This window comes from Rattus rattus, chromosome 1 (assembly GCF_011064425.1).
Source record: "Rattus rattus isolate New Zealand chromosome 1, Rrattus_CSIRO_v1, whole genome shotgun sequence".
Taxonomy (NCBI): domain Eukaryota; kingdom Metazoa; phylum Chordata; class Mammalia; order Rodentia; family Muridae; genus Rattus; species Rattus rattus.
The window spans coordinates 162,273,852-162,297,630 of NC_046154.1; the positions used below are offsets into that span (position 1 = coordinate 162,273,852).

At 49.4% G+C, this 23,779-nt stretch overlaps 2 protein-coding genes across 5 annotated transcripts in view; one reads left to right on the forward strand and one right to left on the reverse strand.

The window, feature by feature from the left end:
* Syn3 (synapsin III) overlaps positions 1–23,779 on the forward strand; it is a 435,579-nt gene that overhangs the window by 165,695 nt on the left and 246,105 nt on the right. The window lies entirely within an intron of this gene.
* Positions 1–23,779, reverse strand: part of Timp3 (TIMP metallopeptidase inhibitor 3) — a 49,883-nt gene that overhangs the window by 6,852 nt on the left and 19,252 nt on the right. The window contains exon 2 of the mRNA XM_032910237.1: positions 3,799–3,881. Within this exon, the coding sequence (XP_032766128.1) occupies positions 3,799–3,881 (83 nt within the window). The remainder of the gene's footprint in view (positions 1–3,798; positions 3,882–23,779) is intronic.

The window sequence follows — 23,779 nt, forward strand, 5'->3', positions numbered from 1 at the left end:
GGCTGGTTTTTGTTTTGCTGTTGTTGCTGGTGGTTGTTTTGTTTATCCTCATCTTCTAACAGGCAGTTGGCTAGCAGAGGCAGTTTTCATGGGGTACAAGGCTGACTGTTGGATGTACGCAGTCTAGGGAGAGGCAGGCCTCTGCTTGTTTACGGAGTACCCTCTCCTGCTGGCACAGACACCTTCTGAACCCTCCTGCTACCCTGGGGCTTTGCAGCAGAACAAGTAACAAAACATGGGGTTCAGTTACACCATGGGGGAGCACAGCCGGTGGGTCAGACCAGAAGGATGACATGTTTGATGCTGGATGAGACCACTCTGACTCGACAGGAAACACATTTAAGACTCCCGATGTGTGCAGCGCCGTCGCCATGGACTGCCAAGGACAGGGCACGCCGACTTCCGTGCCGGGTAAACTGCTCATGCTGTTCCAGGTTTTGGTAAATATTTCCACTAAGCGCTTAGTGGATGACAGCACCGTAAGTCTCAGCAAGGGCTAGATAAGAATCTTGCACCATAAGCTTCTCCCGGCATTGGAGGACAATGGCTTCCCGAGGCCTGAAAGTCAAGGGGTCTTGCTGCTGGAGGAAACCCTGCTGGCTTGCAGTTGCTTCAGCAAACCGCTAAGGAAAGGGCCCAGCACATTCCAACTGCCCAGGCAGATCTATCCCGCCCCCAGTTAGGACAAGCAAAGCACATGACCAGCACATGTTCCCCTGGGATCCTCCTGGGATCAACTGGGACATAATGTCCCCCACGTGCTGTCCCTTGCAGCATGCCTGAAAGCTTGTCTGTGCTGCGCAAACAATAATCCCTGGCAAAACAAACTGCTTTCCCATGGTCCCTCTGGGAGACAAGGCCCCCGCTAATGACCGAGGCCACTTCTGGAAACTTCCACCTTTGCACCACAACTCAATCCCAGCTAATCCGTAAGTAGGGGTTTACAATAAGCTCCTGCAATGTCCTCAAAGCCTCCTGTCTTCCCTGTCTGTGTGCACTTAACATCCCCGAGAGAAGGAAGGAAGGCCGTGTGCCTGTCTTCGTGTCCCCTGTCCTCTAAGTTCCTTCAGTCCTGCTCAAGGATTGCCATATCTGACCCTCTGGGCTAGACTAATCCACTATAACAAACCTCCCAGGGACCAGTGCAAGCCCCAGCAGCTTGAATCCCAACACTTCCGACGCACCCTTTGCAGGCTGCACACCAGTCACCTGTTAGATCCCGGGCCTTTAAGTCCCCCTGCGGGAACTAGACATGAGCAGGTGAGGGGAGCCCCCACAGCGGGTTGAAATGAGTAATCTGCCTGCAGGCCCCATACTTTGTTAATCTCCTTGTCCTTCAAGACCCAGGGGTAAAAGCCCTGTAGTCTGTCACTTTCTAGTCCTACACTCTTGCCTGTCACATACCTTCCAAGTGTCTGGGACCTCACCGCTAAGAGGATCAGTGGGAGGCTGTTTCACAAACGTGACGTGAGGCTAATTTATACAGAGACTTAGCATAGAATATGCTCACTAAATGTTGCTTACTAACGTCATCTAATAATTGTGACAAGCGTATCCTTCTCTCCCCTCCTGACAGCCCAATCAGTGCTAAGCACGGGAGCTGGGGGCGGGGGAAAGACTCCAATTCCTATCCAGTACCTGCTCTGACGTGCAGGCAGATGGTCCCTCTAGATAAAAAGGGATTGACAAGTTATGTGGGCCATAACACAGAACTGGGAAGAGAACCAAAATTAATGAAAGACATTAGATAAGGCTAATGAGGAAAGCCAGCTAGCAGGGCAATTTGGGGAGTCATGCCCATCACACCAACTTGTACATGCTTCCCTTCCCCAAAGAGGCTTCCGTTATACCTTTTGCAGGCTGCACGTTGACAGAAAGGTTCCCTGATGCCTCAACTCGAGGCTCGCACCTGCCCTTCATTAAATGCATGACTCTGGCCATACCATCTCCCATTAAACCTAATCAGGAATAAGGTGGAAGATGGCTATATTGATCACCCTATCACCCTGACACCATGAGCCCAGCTGAAGAGCAACAGGGAACCTCAGAGACTCTGAGCAAGCTAACTTGGGAGTGGCTGCTGGCAGGCCGGTGGCTGAAAGTTACGTAGCCTCCAAACAACTCCCACTAGTGGGTGTGACAACAATCGGGGACATTCTGCTGACAGAAGAGCCTCTGGTAACTGGGCTCCTAAGTCCTGAAGGCAGCAGGAAGGAAGGCAAGCCAGTTTAGGGATCCCTGCCTCCCAGCCATTTCTCTGCAGGAACCTCAAAGATTCTGACAATGGAGGTCATCCCATGATAAGCAGGGTAGAGGCCTCCACTGTGATCAGAAGCTCTGGCTTTCCTTTCCCCACTGCCAGAAGTTGCAAAATGGGGGCTTGGGGTCCTTATTACTCCCCTGGCTTCCCACCTCCACCCACTTGTGGCCTCCCGGCTGTCTGAAGACATAAGCTGCTCGCATGACCAGGCTCAGGCAGCCAAGGGCAACTGGCCAGGGCTGACTCTGAACATTACATAACCAAGAGCCTGGGAGTGTTTCCAGAATCGAAGCCAGAGCAACAGGTCCCACAGAATTAGTGCATCTAGCCACAGGCCTCAGCAGGGAATAGAGAGGCCTGAAGGTCAGCCTCTAGGATAGCTGGGGAGTGAGTCACCCCTCACTCTCAAGACAAGTCTAACCCGGGCCTGAACGCTGGTCTCCTCTGCAGATTTTTCAGACCTGCGGGTCTCACCCCCATCTCTTTAATAAGGGGGAAGCATTATCCAAGTTCTGCCTGTTATGTGACAGAAACACCCCACCCCAATGTCCGAAGCTGCGAAGACCAGCAGTGAGTAAAAGGTCAGGCAGTTCACAGGGACCGACTTGAAGTCGTTGACCAGTCAGCCCATGTTATCTCCTCCCCTCATCTAACTGTAACCTTAAAGTAGAAAACTGCCTCGTGGACTTACAGGCTGCAAACACGGAGGTCTGCAGATAGCCAGGCACTTGAAAGGCCCAGGGGTAGAGGGACAGCTGAGTTATTCAAGCTGAAGCACTAGTCCTCAATGCCACTTAGGAAAAAGTAAGGACATGCTTCCTGAAGCTACTACTGGCTCCTGCTTAGAAGGGACACTACCAGTTAGGATGCACCATGAGGGTGCATCAGGTGCTAAGCCCAACTCCATGCTACCAACAGATGCTAACACTGTGACCTGGGAAAGCACTAGGCCAAGGACAATGAGCTCTTCAAGAGTAGCAACAAGACTGGGACATGGGTGTTCTGTGTTTTCCTTATGGTGGACTGCCCCGGGAAGATTAGAAAACTCAGTGTGCTGGGTGAACGGTCTGACGGTGTGAATGTTTAGCAGATATTCCTAGTGGGCTGTAATGCAGGAAGACAAGCAGAGCTGGGAAACAGAGACTTATGTGTGCTCAACATTTTTTCAAGGTGAAGCCTGGAGGAATGGACACCTCCCGTTATAGCCTTAGTGACTGCACTGCCTCTGTGGGTACGACATGGTTGGACTCACAGGGGCTCTCACAGTCATCAGGTAACAAAGCTATCTGTTCTCTGGTTCCTGATTCCAAGGCTCAGCCTTCTAACAAAGACCTGTGAGAGAGACTCTACCTGTGCTGGCTTTGCAGCAAGCAGCCGCCATGTCTTCCAGCTGCCTGGGCAGCTCCCTGGGGCTGGCTGGAGACTCTACGCTGAGCAAACACGTGTTCCAGTTCCAACCACTTGGCCTCCCTTGGCCATGATTCTTCTGGCAACCCCCCCCCCCAATCCCTCCTGGGTCCAGTGATGATGTCACTCACCTTCATTTGCTTAATAGTGTAGACCAGAGTGCCAAAGGGCCCTTCCTTCACCAGCTTCTTTCCCACCACTTTGGCCCGGATCACTGTAGAGAGAGCAAGACAGAGAGGGAGGGGTTTAGGAAGGCCTGAACCACACCTGGAAGAGGCGTCTCTCGCTGATCCCCTGGCTCATCGGGGGGCTCCTCGGGTTCTAGTTCACCCACAGGGATGTGATGGACTCCAGCTCTCTTAGCACCACAAGTCAGCATTCTGCTTGCCCCAGCATACACAGCACTAAGCAAGGAATTGTGACCAAGTCCAGGTCTGAGGAGGGCTAAGGAGTGACCTTCATCCCAGCCCCACTGTTATAATCCAAGATATGTACGGAAGTTTAATTCTGGCTTCCTGTCCCTAACACAGAACTCATAGGAATCCATGTTCTCTGAACTGAAGCAATCAGGTGGAACAAAGCCGGTGAAACATACCCTTCGCCTGTGACATAGCTTCATTTGATAAATGCCATTAGGATCATCATCCTTAGCACCAAACATGAAAGGATGGCTGCAGTAGGCACACTCAGTACACGCCGACCGTACTCGTCGGTATCAGTCATTACCTACTTTCAGCTACCTCCCACAAAGTATGCTGTCCCAGACCTGCAGACAATTGGCAGCGTCTGGCACTCCCTGGTGAGACTTCTCTCATGGATGAAGAGGGATTGGCGGCGATGATTAAGACACTATTCCATCTGTTTCTACTAGACTGTTCGTAATAAAAGACACCCCTTCCCTCCAAAGTAGTCTTCAGGGTTCTTTTAAGTGAGCTTCACAGAGCAATCAATCAGGTATTGAAAGGGGTAAGTCATGGTGTGTGTATGTCGGGGAGAGCGCCTAATTGTAGGAACTTGGAAGAGGTAGGAGCCACTGCAGGGGGACAGTGTTGCAGCTGAAGCTCTCCTGCTACAACTTTGCAGAATGGAGGCTTTTTTTACTGGCTTTGAGCCAAACTCTTTGTGCTACTGACGTTCCAACCTCAGGTTCCTTCAGACATGGAGCAAACACATACCTCATTCCAACTCTCTTTTTGAATAAATATACGAAAAACACACACACGCACGCACGCACGCACACACACGGGGTGGGGGTGGCTGGAGAGATTAAGAACATTCTGGGATCCACCCCTCACACCATACATCTTAGCTCCTGGTCAGTAGGATTGCTACCACCAACAGAACCTCATTCTGCTATCTGTCCACCCAGAAGCCCTGTCAACTAAGACCTGTCAACGTTCCATGAGATTAGGGTAGAGGAGAGATTCCTGGCTGGGATGGAGGTCAAGGGAAGCTCATCAGAAAACCCGTAAAATAAATCATTGAAAAAGGTGTGGGAGCACACATCGAGTGACCAAGACGCGTGTGCCCGAGGCCTCGAGACTGAAGCACCTCCACCCTCAGTGTCCCACCTTGTCACCACAGAGAGCCCAACAGTGACCTAGTGTGACCTGTCAAACAGGACGGTATCTGTAGTCCAAAGAGACGGCTGCGGAAGCAGAGACGGCCCAGGGTAGAGAGACCACGCCACTCTTACGTTTCCTCTACAAACGCAAAACCTCTTGAAACTTAGCAAAAAGTAAGCAGCATTCTTTGCTCCCAAATAGATTCAGAGCCCTTCCAAGTTAAACTACTTGCCAGCCCCAAGTCCACCTATTTGGCTTGTGAATTATTATAACTTCATTTACTTTCGTTTGTCCTGTGCAACTCGGATGCGTATTGTTCCGTGCGTTTCTACTTGGCAGTAAGGATTCCCCTGGAGCAGTCACTGGCCCAGGCGGGGGTCACAGTGAACAAGAAGGTTGGGGGGTGTCCAAGACGTCAACAGCAACAGAAAAAGGGCTTCTTCGCAACTTGGAGCTGACAGCACATCTGACCACTCCCTCCACCTTCAAATGGCAGCTGTGACGTGGACCAGGCTGGACACAGTTCCTCTCTATTCCTGCTAGCGAGCAGCCATACACTATTCCCCCTATGTCCTCCAGCAGCTGAGGTAACCTGGCACGGCCTAAGCTGGTGTCTGGAAACACGAATGCTTGGTAGGGACGACAGCAAGAAATAAAAGCCCCATTTCCTGCTTCCACAGACTGCAGTCTAGCAGGGAGACAAGGTGGAGTATACACCAGAAAACGAATCGCCAAGAGACCTAAGTGCTGCCAGAGACTGGAGGGAGGCGGCCTGGCCTGACTCAGCCTCTGAGGCTTCTTAGGCCCTCTGTGGTCTCTGCTTCTGAGGGCAGGGAGAATAAGTCAGGAAGAGATTAATTAAGGAGTCAATAACGTTCCAACTTAAAAGTTTCTAAGAGGAAACTGACCAGAGGCTGGAGGTGTAGAAGGTTGATAGAAGACTTACCCAGAATGTTCTGAGCTCAATCCACAGACCACAAAAAGAAAAAGAGCAGGCTGTGGGTGCCTGGGAATTGGCTTACAGATCCATAAATATATGTGGAGTCTTCAAATATATCAGAGATCTGAGGCAGTAGGCATAAAAGCACATCTCTTCAGAACACAGTTCTCCCTTGTAAAACATTTTGGAAAGGTTGGTATTTGTTTGCAAAACCAAGGCAGGCAAAGTACATCTCTACAAGCAGATAAGGTTGTCACTTCTCTTCCTCCCCATTCCCCATCCCCTTTCGCTAGCAATGTGGACCCTGGCTACACAAGCTTTATATTTTTTTTGCTTTTTGTTTTTTTCTTTTCTTTTTTTCAGAGCTGGGGACCGAACCCAGGGCATAGCAAGCGCTCTACCACTGAGCTAAATCCCCAACCCCACTGAGCTAAATCCCCAACCCCGCTACACAAGCTTTAAACAGTAATAGTTCCATGGCAATCAGGTCACTGGTGTATCTCTAGGAATCCTACATCTGCTGTTAATCAACATATTCAGAGAAGGACAAGATACCCCGGAGCTGGCCCATGTCTCTTCCCCACAGACCTTTGTCCCTCTGACCTGAAGAATGGATATTCTACTGACAGGCTGGAAGGATGAGCAGAGAGGCTGCTGGTCTGGCTACTTCATAGAACAAAGGTCCCCAAGTTAATGGAGATCACCTATCTCAGGCTCCCACCAAGGGTCACCCCAGTCCATATGTCCTCTTGTAGGAGTCACATGGCTGTCTCTGCTCTGAAAATGTAGAGACTCGGGGTAGACAGGACTCTGTGTGAGCCTGTCCAAGGAAGGCAGAGCAGGAATCCCTGGCTCCTCTAGCTGCCCACTCTCGAGTCAGCAGTTCCTTATCTCTTTGCATTGCACCTGCAGACACAGCAAAGACAAAAGCTAGGATGGACCGTCAGTATCTGCTGTGGACAGACCATGCCTTATGTGCCAAGCACGGTGTGCACAATTCGTGTGTTCCCACTGGACGACACTGTAAGGTGGGACTTTTCTATACCTGTTATTAGTACCTACTGAGCAGTTTTGCATCCAACATTGGAGGAAAAGGGAGGGCCTTCCAAGAAAGAAGACTGGCACTGAATCTTTGCAGAATAGTTCATAACTGTACCCTGCGCCCATTGTCAACCCTAATGGGTCTAGAGAAGACTGGGAGATGCCCCGTGCCCCCAGTCTTTAGGCTCTCTCTCTCTCTCTCTCTCTCTCTCTCTCTCTCTCTCTCTCTCTCTCTCTTTCTCCATTTCTCCTCCATCCCTCCCCTCCCTCCTTTCCTCCTTTCTTCTCTCCCCCTTCCTTCCTCTTCTCTCTCTGATTGATTAGTAGCAAGAATCTACAAATAGTCACCATCAACAGACAATGGTAAATCATTGGCTTAGCTTATTGTGCTTCCCCAGCACAGGGCAATGTGTATGTATACAGTACTTTGCAACCTTGGAGCTGAGCAGGTAATTCAGAGGCAGGGGGCTGGACAGCACTTGCAGACTTGTAGCACTTCTGGGCTCATTAGAGGGAAACAGAAACCTTCCCTGAGGATACACAGCACCCTCCTTCCCTCATCCTTTCCAAGGTCCTTCTCTGGAACCTGTTGCCCCTTTGGAGGATGCTTGATGTGTCTACATTTGAGGGCAAGGCAGTAGAAAGGAAAATGGAAGAGGTCTAGAAGCCCCTGGGTTTCCCTGGTTCTCAGCTTTGTGGACGCCACAGCCCTAACCCCTAAAAATCCCTATAATCTGGCTCAAGCCAGAAGGTCAGTGCAAAAAGAGCTCTAGCGAATCAGTGACAATAACCTGAAATAGCAGGAAGCACAAGGCACCTTGGTCCTGTCACTGCAGGACCTCCTACAGGCCACTTCCCATCCTAGCATTCTAATGGCGGGACATGATTACCAACCTCCCAGGTGTTCTTTCTCCTCACCTCCCCAAAGCCATTTTTCAAAATTACGCATACCATCCAAGAGACTCAGGCCAATCAATGGTGTGTTCTTACTTAATCGTTCTCTTACTCACAACTGTGGTCTTCTATGCAGCCCACGGAAGTGACGACTCCCACCTGCTTGGAAACCCCAATCTGGAGCTTCCATGACTCCTATGCCTCTCTATGGCCCTCAGACTAGATATTCTACTGAGCTGTGTGAGGTACAACTTACCCAACAGTGAACTCCTGGTAACAGGCCAAACCCATAACTGGGCCTCTGAGGGCCTTCTCTGACTCAGGGAATGGCAGCTTGCTCAATTCCTATACCCATTACTCCAAACACACAGCCCTGAGTCTTTACCCTTGCAGTTGCTAGATTTGGGCAGCCTTGCTTCACTCCTGCATAGCTCCTTCCATCACCTGTTTGCTACATCCTGGTCAGGCCGCCATCTCTATTCCCTCCCTGCATCCCTCTCCCCAAATCCACAGTCCCTCCGCCATGCTCTAGCCTCATTATATTGTAGCGGACACCTGCCACCATTAGGTCCTATGTTTGATGGTTAACTGCGCTACCTCAATAGAATACAGGCTCCCAAGGCAGACTCTTCCAACTGCTCTACTCACAGAACCCAGGAGGACCTGAAACATCACAGGCTTCTAATTACATTTGTGCTGAAGACACTAAGTTCAGTGTGATTTTCACATACGCAGCGCCACACACACAGAGGATGACTTAAAAGACAGATAAGTAACTCTCTTGTGTAGACTGGGGAAGAGAGCCAAGTCTTTCTGAGCTTTCGATCCATCCAAATGGGATAAGGGCAATTCTCAGCTGGTGGGTCAGGCAAACATCTGTCCATTCACCATTGACTGAGGCCTGTGCCTGACTTGGGGAATAATGAGATACACGAGGCTCCCAAGAACTCTGAAGTCCAAAGGCAGGAGAAACATACAATGATAGGCGAGGAAGGCAAACACAGAGGAAGGACCCGGGGTCACAGCCCCCACGACACAAGAAGAGTGGAGTCTGCCTGGGGTGGGGGGGACATCAGGAACATCTGTTCCACATCCATCCTGCAGAAGACACCTTGTTTGGTGCCTCTGAAATTAAAGGAAGCAGAAATTTGGACCAGACTTTGGGAGGAAGGGGGAGGGCAAGGAACTGACTGGGAATGAAGCAAACTGCAGCTGGCTCCTAGTAAAACCGGGGCCTTCTTCCCACTTTCCAGGAAGGCACCCCTTCTTCCCTGCCTCCCCCAAATAGGCACTTCCTACATCCTACCCTGGTTCCCCAGGGCTCTTCTCCCTTGTCAGTTTCAAAGGCGCTCTCGGTTGATGTCGAAGCCAAGGCCAGACATTATAAAATGCACTCCCCGTCAAGATAAGCAGGCTCCAGTTCAAAGCCTGCCCTGACTAACTCTTTCCGTGAAGTAAAAATATTAATCTTGGTTTTATTTAAGCAGGGTTTTTTTTTTTTTTTTTGGCAAGAAATGAATGCCTGCGGCTAAAAATAAACCCGATCCACACACGCTTAGAAAATGTGGAAAGCTGCAAATCATTTCAGCCCAATTCCATCTCAGGAGGGAATGCCACTTAAACGTCCCCACCCCAGAGCTCACGGTGCTGGGTACTTGGTGGCTGGTGCCCTCTCTGTGCTCCGGGGCCTCTGGGCAACCCTTGCCTGGAATGCTTAGTTCCTAGTCTTTGGGTTTCTAGCAAGAGGGAAGAAGTGTTTGTGGAGGGCCCTGTCTTGTAGGCACTGTAAGTTTTCTTGAGCCAGGAACCAGGAAACAGGCCCTTGTTGACGTTGTTTGTGTATGAAATAAAGGGGCCACGGAGGGGATACAAGAGAATACAGGTCCAGGAGGTCAGTTTGGTCACTCAAAAGGATCAGAAGACAAATCCTCTGGCATGCTCCTGCTTTCCTATTCACAGGATGACCTCAGTGTGAAGTTCTGAGAGGCAAATGGCAAGGGCCCCCAGCCTCAGACATCTTCTTAGACTTGGACTACTGCATTCAATCGCTAAACCAAATGCTTCTGAAGGCAGCCGCCCTTCATTGCTTCCCGGGCCGCTAGAAATTTGGGAGAAAGATAAGCGTCATTTTGCCAAGGACAGGGCAAAAGTCCTAAGGGGTCTGGTTCCTGGATATAAAGTTGACTTAGCTGGGAGCAAAAACCTCAGATCTGAGGAAGTACATGGTATTTCTGTGTTGTGTGTTTGCAAGGCACCAGGAAGGTGATGCTTGGGTTTCAACTTCCTACCCATGAATCTGTCTACACGTCAGTGTCTCTTTAACCGAAATGCTGCCTGCCTGGGAAACCAGTCTTTGCAGGCAAGCTACTCCCATGTACTCTCTTCTTTTCCAACACTTTCCCTTTCCTTCTGGGAATTTTTCTTATGGGATGACTTCTTTGGCACTCAGCAGCATCCCTAGTAACCAGACGACAGGCACAGCCTGAGTGTCAGCAGCACCCAGCATCAAGCTCACAATGCCGCAGGGTCCCAAAAGTGTACGCTGAATGAATGAATGAATGAATGAATGAATGAATGAATGAATGAGGCTGGGAAAGGGAATGCAGGGTAACAGAAATACACAGGATCATTTTCTCATCTAGCTTCCTGGAGTAAAGAGTTAAGAGTCCTGGTTCCTAAGGGCTATTTAGACAAAGAAGAAAATGAAAGAGGAGAAGGGAGGAGGGGGGATAGGAAGAAGGAGGAGGAAGAAGGAGGAGGAAGAAGGAGAAGGAAGGAGGAAGAGGAAGAAGGAGAAGGAAGGAGAAAGAGGAAGAAGGAGAAGAAGAAGAAACAGGAAAAAGGAGGAATAGGGGGAGGAGGAGGAGGAGGAAGAAGAGGAGGAGGAGGAAGAAGAGGAGGAGGAAGAAGAAGAGGAGGGAAGAAGGAAGAAGAAAAAGTGAAGTGAAATGTGTCCAAGAAGAAAGAAGAGACCCGGGGTTGGGGATTTAGCTCAGCGGTTGAGCGCTTGCCTAGGAAGCGCAAGGCCCTGGGTTGGTCCCCAGCTCCGAAAAAAAAACCAAAAAAAAAAAAAAAAAAAAAAAAAAGAGAGAAAGAAGAGACCCTGGGCCCAAACAGGGAAGATTCGTACTTCAAAGAAGGGAGCCACGTGATGTTGTTACAAGAGGCCTGTCAGCCTGCTGTGTGTGTCTGTGGAAGGGCTGCACTCAGACCCCATGAGAGACGAGAGACTCAGGCTCAGGAACCTAAAGAAAGCTCCACTGAAAGCTCTCCCGCCCGCCTCTGCTGATTCCTTTGCAGCCATCTCGGCAGGTAGGAGAAGCGGGTTCAGCTGCTCCTGGCCACACCCCGTCCAGTGTTCGTCTGCATATTTTGCTGTTTGTGTTCCTCTTTTCTTCCTCGTCCTCTCCTGCCACAAGCACTTGGAGTCGATCTATTATCTGTTCAGTGTTTACTGTCCAGCACCGTGCCTTAGGCAATAAACAGGTGGACAGGACCCCCCTCTCTTCAGGAACCTTCTTTCTGTCCCATGAGACAAGAAGATGGGAGTAGGAGGTTACAGAGCTCCACAGGCCAGAGGCAACACCCTACTCCAGCTGCCATCTGAGAAGTCACTAGAGACAGAAAGGATCAGCCCTGTAGATAGGGGAGTAAGTGAAGGTAAAAACCTATAGACTAGAGATCTTAGCCTACAGGGGAACGGAAACCACACCGCGTGCCACGGGACTGATCTTCCAGGCGAGCATCTTATAGATCATGTGCTCCCAAGGGAGCGCCCCGCCCAAAGCCCTGGGACACCTCAAGAAGGTCTTACGTACCCCTGTTTGTGTCAGACCCACAAGGGGCTCCCTTCCACTCTCAGCCCATTGCTGAAGTTCAAAGTTAAGATTTAATGTACCCCTGCACCTCCCATACCCTTCCCCCCACCTCAAACCCCTCAACCTCGTGGAGTGGCTTTGCCTTGGGAGTTTGGTTGGTCTCCTGTGCTGTGGCCAGAGAAGATGTGGTGTCTAGCGCTCACACTGATTCCTGCCAGACTCAAACTCACTCAGGGTTCAGGACTGCCCACTTGCTCTTTGCCATTGGCTGACACTTGGCAAGGGGGCTTGGGCCACCCCCACCCTCCCTCCTGGGCTCCAGCCCCTTCCCATGGCCCCATGGGAAACTTTATCCCACACAAGTGGCCACCAGAATAGCAGCCTGGTCTTCAACCTTGGCCCCTTTGAAGCAATGCCCAGACAAATACCGTGCCCTCCAACGGCTCTCAGAACATTGAGCTTTCAGATCAGGTCCTTTCTGAGAGCAGAACAGCGGGCAGCATCTCAGAGGTTGTCCATAGCATTTGATTTTTTTTTTCCTCCTAATTAAGATTTTGTTTGCTAGAAGAGCTAAGGGATTCTGGGAGAGTTCTAGGAACTGGACCACCATTAAGCCAAGGGACCTCCCCCCTGCACACCAGACCTGCAGGCTGCAATTCTGTTCCCAGAAGGCACCAGGAGGAGCAAGAGGCATTCCTGTGGTTTGAGCATTCAGAAATACCTGCTCTGTTTCTATAGTGTATTTTTACAGCACAGATGTTAAGAAACTCTGGCGTGAATTTAGCGTGTTCTTTGGGTAGCTTCTCAAGTAGTCAGAGCCTCCTCTGGCTTTATCTTCTACACACTAGCATGGTGGAAATAGCTAGAAGGATCTCACTGGAAACAAGTGTTACCGGCCCCAGCCCGCCAGCTCACAACTCCCACACCCAGGGCATGATGGACACTCAGGTAGAAGAGGTATGAGAAAAATTCCAAGTGTGAAATCTCTAAGACAGTTAATCAGAGATAGCTATCATGGAGGGTGTGAGGGAATGCCCTGAGAGAAACTCAAGGGCCTCTTCAAGTCCCACCTATTTTGAACAAAACATAGGTAAAATAACGCTAACCGCTGCCTCTTCTGGTCATGGTAGGTAATGACAGAATTATAAAACCAACACCCTCCAGATTTTTGCTCTTTCAGAACCATCTTCCCTGGTCTGGTCAGTGTGACTGAGGAAGAGAAGGGTCAGTGATAAAAAGGGAAACGACCATCTATTCCATAAACATCTCTACAGTACCTGAACCTCTATGCATTCAGCAGATGCCTTCTGATGGGCTATTATTACACACATGCCAGGCACTGTGTCAGACGGTGAAATGCAGCAGTAAGCTAGACACACACCTACAGATAATATATCTGCTCCTTAAAACTAATCGTAGTATTGTTTGTATTGGATACAGGAAAAAAAAAACACCTCAGGGGAGTTGAGGAACTTGTCAGAGGTCATACAACTAGAAATTAAATACAGATGTGCCCAACCACTGAGCTCACCCTTTTTCTATTACTCAACAATTAGCAAACATGGAATGTGCAACCAAAAGGTCAGACGCACCAGAAATGAGGAATGAGAGGAGACCGCCAGGGCTGAAGAATCAGGGAAGGGCTTCGGGAAGCCACAGCCGCCGGGAACTTTGAGGGGAAAGAAATGGCTCCTTCGAACCTGTGCGGGGTCTAAAGACTCTCTCCTGCAAACTGGATCTAGTTCCCAGAGCTCATGTGGACTCGTTCTAGCTTCTGGGATGGTTTCTGGTTTTACAGACCATGCAAAGTGCATTTGTTTCCATCCATCAACAGCACACACGCACTCTGAAAGAGGGCCAGCGTGATAGACTGGATGCAAGTCTGACCACACCTTATGGTGGGGCAGTAGGATCCCGTAACCTAGGGCAACTGCCTCAGAGAAAGCATCCTCCAAACACGCACAACACAGATCACTGCCCCTTCCCCCCTTTACTGCGTAGCCAAGGTCGGTGTTTTGCCTCAGTGAACCTAAGTGGCCCTTAGCTTTTGATTCTGCCTATCCACAGGACCTGAGCTCAGTGCTTCCGGATGCTCCCAAGTGCGGCAACACAGAGTGAAGAGGGATACATTTCCAAGGCTATGCTAATGTTCTTTTACAACAAGCAACGGGAGTACCGCAGCTGGATACATGTAGCCTAACATTGATACAAAATGCCAGCCAGTCAGCGGAGCCTGTTGGCAGCTTTCCCCTATAACAAATCTACTGGCTTCAAGCATCTCACTCATTCAACACTGTTGTCAATCACAACAGGTGCCAGTACTTACACGCAGGTTCTGTGCGTGAGCAGCGCTGAGGACTTCATATGCATTGCCCCATCTTGAGCCTCATTAAGACCTAGATTAAGTGCTGTCCTTACCACCCTCTCATGGCATCGCAGCTTATGGGAGTAAGTGATTTTCCCATGAGCATCGAATGAGGACTTGGAAGAGCCAGCAGGTCAGTCCAGGGGACCTGACTCTAAAGCTCATCATCTTTAGGCCACACTTACTAAGCCTTCCAGAAGTGCCAGCTCAACCACTAGTGAGTTGAACACATTTCAGTGGACCGGCAGGACTTCCAGGGTCACTAAGAATAACTTCCTTTAACTTTCCTGCCATGCCATCCCAGAGCTAATCTGTACAATGTGGGACACCGTGACCCAGGCCAGGGTTTTCTGTGTTGACTATTGTATTCTCTGCCGGCGGTAACCTTCTCCTAATTAGTTGACAGGGTGAGCATGCACACATGAGAAGAGTGCTTGCATTTTCCCTAAGTCATTGCCAGGATAGATGTTGTCACAGATTCTGACGGTCCCTTCTCTGCCTCTGGCCCTCTTTCCTGGTCTCCCCATCATTCTCTTCTTGTTTGCATCCTTCAGCTCCACCTGTGGCAGCAAGGGATAAATGCAGACTTCCCAGGAGGAGGAGTGGGAGGAGGAAGAGGAGAAGGAGGGGGGAGTAGGGGAGGGGGGAAGAGGAGGAGGAGGAGGATCCACCAGGGCACGAAGTGGAAAAAGGTCAAAACTTCCCTACTCAGGATGGTTTTTACTTGTGGCCATTCAACCTAAAACATCACCATTGTCTACTGAAAATCTTGAGTGTGGACAATTTGTAATGAGGGTAGATCTTCAGTGTTACCTCAGCAAAATTAAATAATCATCATTACCATCATTATAAACATCATCATCTTCAAAACAGATTCTGCTTCCCAACGTCTGGTGTGCTTTAATGAGTCTTCCTGTTACTAAGACAGGCTCTGAAGATAGGAGGGAGAACCATATTCTACATACACTAAGCACTGAGTGGCCAGAAGAGCCCCGGGGCAGGGGCACTTGGGAACCAGATTCGTTTTTGTCTTCCATTCATTTTCTGTGTGAGTTTTGCCTACTTTTCCAGATCCTTCCATTCTACATGAAGATCAAGTTGGAAAGGCAGTACTCCCCTGCCCCTTACTTTCTCGGGGCCTGGCCTAGTTTATTGGCCTTTTGTGTTTCTCACGTCTGCACTTTCCCCTTCAGTTGGACTTTCTTCTCATCAGTCACGGTCCACTGTGTCACATACGCAGTGCTCTGTAGAACCATATTTCTGAGCATTGAAGCGTGGGGTGTGTCTGGCCTTGTCTTAAGGGTCCTTCTCGGTATATTCCCCATCTTGATGGTTTTGAATTTATATAGACTTGAGGTAGAAGTGAGCAATGGAGTGGCCCTAATCAGCTCCCTGGGTCCTTCTGCCATTCAGAGTGGCAGAGACCATTTGGTGATGAGAAGTAAGGCCCATGCAGACCGGCCCTGGTGGTGTCAGAGGCTCGGCTGAAAAGGACTCGCTCTGAGTGGAGTGGCTAAAACTCATGTCTCCTTCGGGCCCTTCTAGTTGCCTTGTACACAGGGCCACCATTACCCATCACCTCCCCCCTCCCCCCCAAAAATTAACACAAGGTGGGTGACTTATTTACCACGCTCCTTGAGCCCCCTCAGAGAAAGCTGCTTGGAAAACAAGAGCTGGCTCCCTTCACCACAGCCTCCGGGCCTAGAGGGACAGTGGAGGCAGTAGGGTCACCTCAGTTTTCCTTCCCAACAGCCTGGACCTGCCTTACTCACATCCTTGCCATAGAAGTTTCTATTTACGAAATACAAGGAAGATTAAATTGATCTCACTTTAGGGTTTTTTTTTTTTCTTCATTTTCTTATCTTCCCCACCCCTATGCCCTTGTTTGGATCTTTCCTCCTCCTCCTCCTCCTCCTCCTCCTCCTCCTCCTCCCCCCTCCCTCCTCCTCCTCCTTCTCTCTCTCTCTTTCTCTTTCTCTCTCTCTCTCTCTCTTTCTTTCTCTCTCTCTCTCTTTCTTTCTAAGAGCAAAACATAAACAAAACACTGTCCAGGCTGTGGGTAACAGCTCACACTGTTCTAGCTGAATTCTCTCTACACGAGCGAGCGGAGCACATCAGCAGGATCCGCAGGAAACACCTTGCGGAATCTGGTGGGAGAGCTGAACAGAAGGAGGTATGCACTGGGGGCCCTGGGCCTGGCTGGCTCCACAGGCTGGGCACAGGAAACAGGAGCAGGAATGCAGGCCCTGGACGTCACAGAAGGGGGTGGAGGGCAGGTGTTTCCCAGTGGGAAACCCTTAAATTTGCTTTATCTATTACCAATTACTTATAGCTAATTGTGGTAAGAGGACAAGAGGACTGGGTGGAGAAAGAAGAACAGGAGGAAAATTGGTAGCTTCTAGGCATCTCCTTTTGGTAATTTAGCAGCCACTCTTACGGTGCATGCCGTGTAGAGGTCAAAAATATACGGACTTAGAAGTAACCTAGAACTGGGGTTTGAATCTGTATTCCAACTTCTGTGTGTGTGTGTGTGTGTGTGTGTGTGTGTGTGTGTGTGTGTGTGTGTGTGTTGATGGGGATTCAATCTAGGACCTTGCCCAGGCTAGGCAAATTCATTATCATTGAGCTGTATCAAGCAGCCCTTTAAGAAAATAATTTTCAGACCCGTTCTTATCATATAGCCTCAATTGGCCTTGAACTTACATCCCGCCTGTTTCCACTTCCCACATAGCTATGGTTGTGGATCATCCTCCTAGGCAAACTACCTTACCCTTTGAGTACTGAGAATGGAGATGTGAGGGCTTCCTTGGCAGCAGGTGGGAGTGGGTGCAGAGATCAACAGCGAGATACTAATGGGAAGAGGGTCTAAATCAGAGGTCTGCATCAGGTCCCCCCCACCAGGGATCAGGGAACCCCATGAAGAGAGAAGGAAAGACTGTAGGAGTCAGAGAGCATGGAAGACACAGGAGAACTTAGTCCACTGAGTCATATCAGAGCTCACATGGGCAAGTGACAAACACAGGGCACTCATGGATCTGCACCAGGTCCTCTGCTTATGGTATAACCATTAGTTTAGTGTTTTTGTGGAACTCCTAACTGTGGGAGGGGGTACATCTCCGACTCTTTTGCCTGTTTGGGGGACTCTTTTCCTCCTATTGGATTGCCTTGTCCAGTTTCTATAGGAGGCCACATTGCCTTGTCTTAAGGAATCTTGTTTTGTCCTGTTTAGCTGTCCTCTCTTGCAGGTTTGCTCCTTTCTGAAGAGTAATGGGGGTGGGGGAGTGGCTCTGGGAGAGAAGGGAGAGGTGAGGATGTGGAGACAAGGGAGCTGAGAGGAGTGGAGGGAGGGGAAGCTGCGGTTGGGATGTGTTGTATGAGAGAAGAATCTATTTTGAATTTAAAAAAAAGAAAATTAAAGAAAGAAAATGGAGATGCAAATTCACACCTTATAGGGTGTGAGTACTGAGATCTGGGTCATTAGGGAAGCAGCAACATTAATTATTTTGGGAGAGGCTCCCTTCCCAAGGCCATAAAAAAGCTAGAGGGCAGTAAGCAAGTGAACCAATATGTTCTAAGAAAAGAGAAGAGAAAACGGACAGAGTAGCTGAGCCCCATATGGGCATTGCGGGCTCACAGCCTAGCTGCCAACATCCCCCCTCATGGAATGGCGGCTGCCCCACTTACTCTTGGCCAGCACATTTTGGTTTCAGGTCAGGTAGAAGCATGGGATGTTGGCTGGTATCCATCCAAGTGGACAGGGCAGAAAAGCCCAGCAAGAGAAGGGAGAGGAAACATGGATACAAATGCTAACTTGTGATTGAGGTCTTCCAGGTGGCATCTTGGTCCTTCCTGGGAGTGGGGGAGCATTTGGATGGATCCAAAATGGTATGTTAGTGTGTGCGCTTAGCTTTTCCAAAAACCTGCCTTCCAACAACATTGTGTGGGGGTGTGGGAAGCCAATCTTGATAATACAAAGTTAGGTCTGAGAGCCATAGCTTGGCAGGCCTGCTTGGGCCAGGGTCAGTGTGGCCAGAGCCAGCATTGTTCTGGCTGGAGGAAGGAACAGCCAGTGGCCAGCATTCTGTGGGAGGTGAAGACCAGACCCAGACCAATTAGGGTCTGATGGAAAGCAGGACCACTCTTTATGAATCAAGAGGCCAGTGCCCTTGCTGCTATGAAGATGCCGGCTAACAGAAGCATCTGGCACCGGTCATCTCGCAGGATAAGAAGCAAGCCTGCATAGGGGTGCAAATGAAAAGCTGAAGGCCTGAGGGCTGGGCTGTACCCCTACCCCGCCCCACCCCCAGTCTATCTTAGTCATAATGAATTGCCAACTGGGAGCTGGCAGAGCAAAATGGGGACATGTTTCTTTGCTCCATCGACAGGTTGGTAACAATTACAGACATTCTTTGGGCATCAACAGGAAAGAAAAGTCATGCTCAGCACTACCGGGCATGATCATGAAAGGATGCCCAGATCAAAGGTAGCACCGGTTTAATGCGCCCTTGTGCTTAAGCCTGGGGTCAGCTATGCATCCAGACAGATTGCTAAGAGTTACCTAGCTGAATTTAGCAGATCCTGTTTTGTCCCTGTCCCATTTCAGCAGTATACTTGGAGAGGTAGTCTTGGTGACATGTGACTTGACATGTTTCAGTCAGGTCTATTATAAGGAGTGAGCTGATAGTCTTCTTCAACCCTCAAGGATACTCCCGGAGCAGTGGGAAGGTAAGGGCCAGTTGCCCCCAGAGATGCTGCGTTTGTTCTTCCTGATTCCAAGGGGAAGGGACAAGTGTGAATTTCATCAAAGGCCTGACTTTCCCAGGATGCTCAATGTCACTCAAGTGCCAGCACCACTCTGGTGGTGCCAGCACTAAATCAAGTATTCAGGTGCACCAAACACAAAGAGAAAAGTGTAGCATGAAGGGAGTATGTTGTTTCTCCCAGGTCCAGACCAAAGAACCTGTAGCGAGCAGGTAGACCAGAACTCCCAGATGAAGTGAGGAAACCTTGATTCTACTACCTGGACTCCAAACTCTTGGTATCATCATGGGCAAGTCACTTCTCACCCCTGCTTCCTCAGTGAATTGAGGACTGACTGAAAAAAATGATCTGAAAGGATATAAGTTGAAATGGTGCTGCTTGTGGTCTAGAAAACTCCCCAAGAGGAACGGACTTAATTTCTGGCCCTTCCTCCCTAGATGCACATAGCTCAGGAAGTGGCTAAATTAATGACCTCTTTCTGATGCAGCCACCAACAGGTGGCAGAATCTCCCAGCGTCTGTATGGGATGTCTGAAAGATCTGTTTCCCATCTACAGAGCTCACTGGCTGCCCTAAAGCGTGGTGATCTGCCCTAAATGGCCCTGTTAGAATTCTCCTGCTGGGGTTTTACCCACTCAAATACTGAGGCACGAAGCTAAGTCTGAGCTTGGCTCCATGTCCCTCCCCTGCTGAGAGGACCCAAGACAAGACACTTGATCCATCCGAGTCTCCACTTCCCCCATCTATCAAAACACATTATTCCATGTATTTTAGTTACCATTAGCCTTCCACGAATCTTCTAAGAAGTGAGATCTCTGTATTCCTGGAACTTACTATGGTAGAAGAGAAAGAACAAGCAAACATATGTCCAAAACAATACCAGGTTCTGGACGGGGGGTGGGGGCAGAGAAAATGGTTGGAGTAGACAAGACTCCTTCACAATGAGAAAGGAGCCAAGGAGACAGAGGTCAGATCCCCCATAGAACCTTCTAGAACTTGTTGAGGAGTTGAGAAGCCGTGGGAGAGCTTTGAACAAGCCATTGCTGGCAAGTAACTGACATGTCAGTAGCTTGCTCTGGCTACTTTTTGGAGAATGGATTGCAGGGGGCTGGAGTGAAAGCAAAGAGATTAATAGCCTTCATTCATCTCTACCCTTCCCCTCCTTGATGCCTAAGGTCACTGTAAACCTCACAGGAGATTTGCCCTAATACCCAGAAAAGCACAGAGGCACAGGCAGGGTACAGACGGTCACGTGTTTAGAAATCCGTTTGTACAAGTAGGAGCTTGCAAGGCTTGGCACTAGGGTAGCGAGAGCTGTGTTCCTGTATGGACGGATTTCAAGGAAACACGGTAGGGTGGCAGACTCTGCCTGACTAATGCAGCTGTCCCGGTCCAGATGAATCCACATATTTAAGCAGGGGACTTTGGGTGAGGGCACGCCTGGCTCTGCTTTTGCTGGTGGTGCTGCACTGAAGTAAGATAACACCCAGCAATGTGGCGAGGCTGATGCCAATGAGAAACCATTTGCTGAGGGCCTGGCTCATGCTTTCCTCCCCAGCCGGCCCCCCTCCTGTCAGGACTAGGAAGAAAGCAACAGGGAGCTGGAGATCAGGTTAGCTAGGGGCCTGCAATTTCAGAGTCCTGCCCCCATAAAGTAAATGACCTAGAAAACCCCAGTACCCCTAGGGGAGTACGTCCTAGCATCATGGGTTCCAGGACTGTTCACTGAGGTATGGCCTGCAGACTGGATTCACAGCCGTACCTCTAGGCTCCCAGAAGTGGTTATGACAGCACTTAGAGCTATCATGCAGGAAAGGGACACAGTTAGAAAAGAGTGCTCGGATCGCTAGCTCACTTGGACACCTCCTGGGTGACAGGCTGGGGTTCAGGGGCAGACACCTCGGTACCTAGTAAATATTTGCAGAACCCAGCATGATCTAGAAGTGTTGTTCCTCTAAAAGATTGTATTATCTAAAATGCCAGAAGACAGGAATTAACCAGAGGACCTGTATGCATGCACTGGCTAGTGTCAAACAGAAAGAGAACTGTGCTTCTCTCAGAGTTTGAATCATCTGTTATCTCTGCGACATGGATCGTAGGATTCGACATGTTACCTGTTTTTCCTGCTTTGGTCACTGATCCACGCTCTCCCTGCCGGTTTTCCAGTCCACTTCCTGTTTTCTTGCATTGTTTCCTTTGTATAAGGATGTGACTTTGCAGGAGGACAGCAGAATGAAAATGGCATGACTAAGATATGGCATTTGCAGGGTACCTTCGAGACTGTCTCCTAGACTGACCCAGTCCTGCTCCCACCCAGACATGGTTTCCCCTCTGGAATCACCCAGAACACATTTGTCAGTGATCTGTGTTCTGCCAGTCCAAATACGTTCATTCATACGGTCCAACCCCAAGAGCTTGTTGGACAGTTTTGCAAAGGTCTGTGATAAACATCTTGTATGTTAATGTCTGTGTGTACTCATGAATATACACACATAGATGTTTATAGCCTTCTGTACATATTCATGTCCATTGGCATCTTACGTGTTTTACCTGGACCTAGAAGCTATCGCCTATCTTCAAACATTTAGTAGTCCCTCAATCCAAGTCAGCGGCTCCTTGGCTCACATCACAGGCCCCAGCCTGTGATTCCAAGCTACACTTGCTCCAATCAGGGGGTTAGTGGTCTCTCTGTAGACATCTCAGGGTGACAGGTAGCTAGAAGAGCTTTCAACACAGCTCCTCAGATCCCACAAACTCACACTTGCCTCCACCCCCCCTCCCTGCAGCCCGTCTCTCCCCCACAGAGGCCAGATGCTGACAAGCCTGAAGGAAAGCTTATCTGTTCCTTTCCGAGCTTGCAAAGCCCCCTGGTTATTTCAAAGTTGGAGGCAACTTGTCCCAGGACAGATTGAGGGCCACCAGGAGCCTATTCATTTAGGTCACAAAGTCACAGCATGAGGCCACCTTCTGAAACAAAGTTCCTTTCTGCCTTCCTGATCCTCTCTGCTCATAAAAAAAAAAAAAAAAAAGCAAAACCTCGGGCTGCAGTGAGCAGTTTTAGTATGCGGAGTGCAGAGGAAACATCTCTTTCAGAGTGAAGGCACGCTGCCCTCTCTTCTCTGCTCCATCACAAAGGCAAACGCCTGAAGCATTGGTCCTGAGTGGGAATGGGGGAAAAGGATGTGGGTGTCCCTTGAGAAGGGGGCCATGCTCATACTCTATTCAGCCAATGAAAGCAGACCTTCTGTCCTACATGCCCCTGACCGATCTGACCTCGGCTATTCCTAAAAATATTCTTCTTATAAAACATGCTGTGTATTGTGTAATATACAGGTATAGGTGCATATATGTGTCCTCCAGTTGAAAGATACGTATCCCCAGCCTGGGATGTTTGCTTTCTCTAACTAGGGGTCTTGTGATGGCTAAATTAGGACAAATGTTTGATCCAGCACAAAGCTGTCTTGCATGGTTGCATGGTACCCTTTCTGCTTATTCCCCCTACACACACACACACACACACACACACACACACACACACACACACACACACACACACACACACGGCATACAGTGACCTTCACCTGTTCAGGTGTGGAGGCAGGGCTCTTGGAGTGGAGTGAATTGCCCAAGATGCCTGTAACAAATGAGGAGGTGGGCATGGGATTCTACAAGGATCAGGTCTTTTCACACTGAATCCAGAGTTCCCTCCCAGCCCCCAGGTGGCCTCTCACTAGCCCTTCCAGAGCTTGCCAAGTTTTCTCTGGCCCCAGCCAGTCACCATACTGTCTGCCCAGAACCCAACCCCCAAGGTCCCTCATGTTTTCTTGAGATACTCCCCTTCCTTCACCAGCTGCCCCTGCAGGCGGGTGTGCACCCTTTCCCAGGACTAGCCCCCTCTAGGCCTGGGCCAGCTTTAGGCCTGTCCACAGGACCCTGGATATTTCTAGACTTAGACAGGGAGGGCCCTCAAAAGCCTGGTTTCCCTGACTCTCTTGGCAAACTCCCAGTCCCAGAGCTGGCCCATTTAGGAGAGAAGCGGAGGAAACCCGCCCGCCCACAACCCATCCCCCAACTCCACAGGAACATTCCATTTGGAAATCTCTTGTGGAAGGTCCCACAGATCCCTCCCAGAGCAGGTGCCTCAGAGAAAGCACCATCCAATGTCCAAGTCCACATAGTAATCAGGGCTCCAGGAAACATAGCACAAAATCTGAGAGCACCCCAGGATCTATAAAGAGCACCCCAAAAAGAAGCAGGCTCTGCTGGCTTCCACCGACCATGGAGCCCTCTGCCCAGATGCAGAGGATCTGTGGAGCAAACTTTCTTTCTATTGTTCTTTTATCTGATTATAAAAGGGACATGTCCCGGTGGTGAAATTGCATTTTCTGGAAAATACAGGCCAAAATGACAATCATCCAAAATTACACACCTCATGAATAAACAGTGTTGATATTTTAGAAGATAGACATTCTTACTTTTCTCTAAGTACCTATATACATATTCCTGTCTTTTATTATTATTATTATAAAAAAACAAACAAGTTACTATTACTCAAAAGTGTCCCAAGGGCAGTTCCATGCTCATAAACAAAGAAAACCCCAGCTCCGAAAAAAAGAAAAAAAAAAAAGAAAAAAGCTATTTTATGGCTCTTTGGCAGCCCACTGTGATTATATCTTTAATTATCATGTCTATATTTACATAATTATATAAACATTTTATGAATTAATTT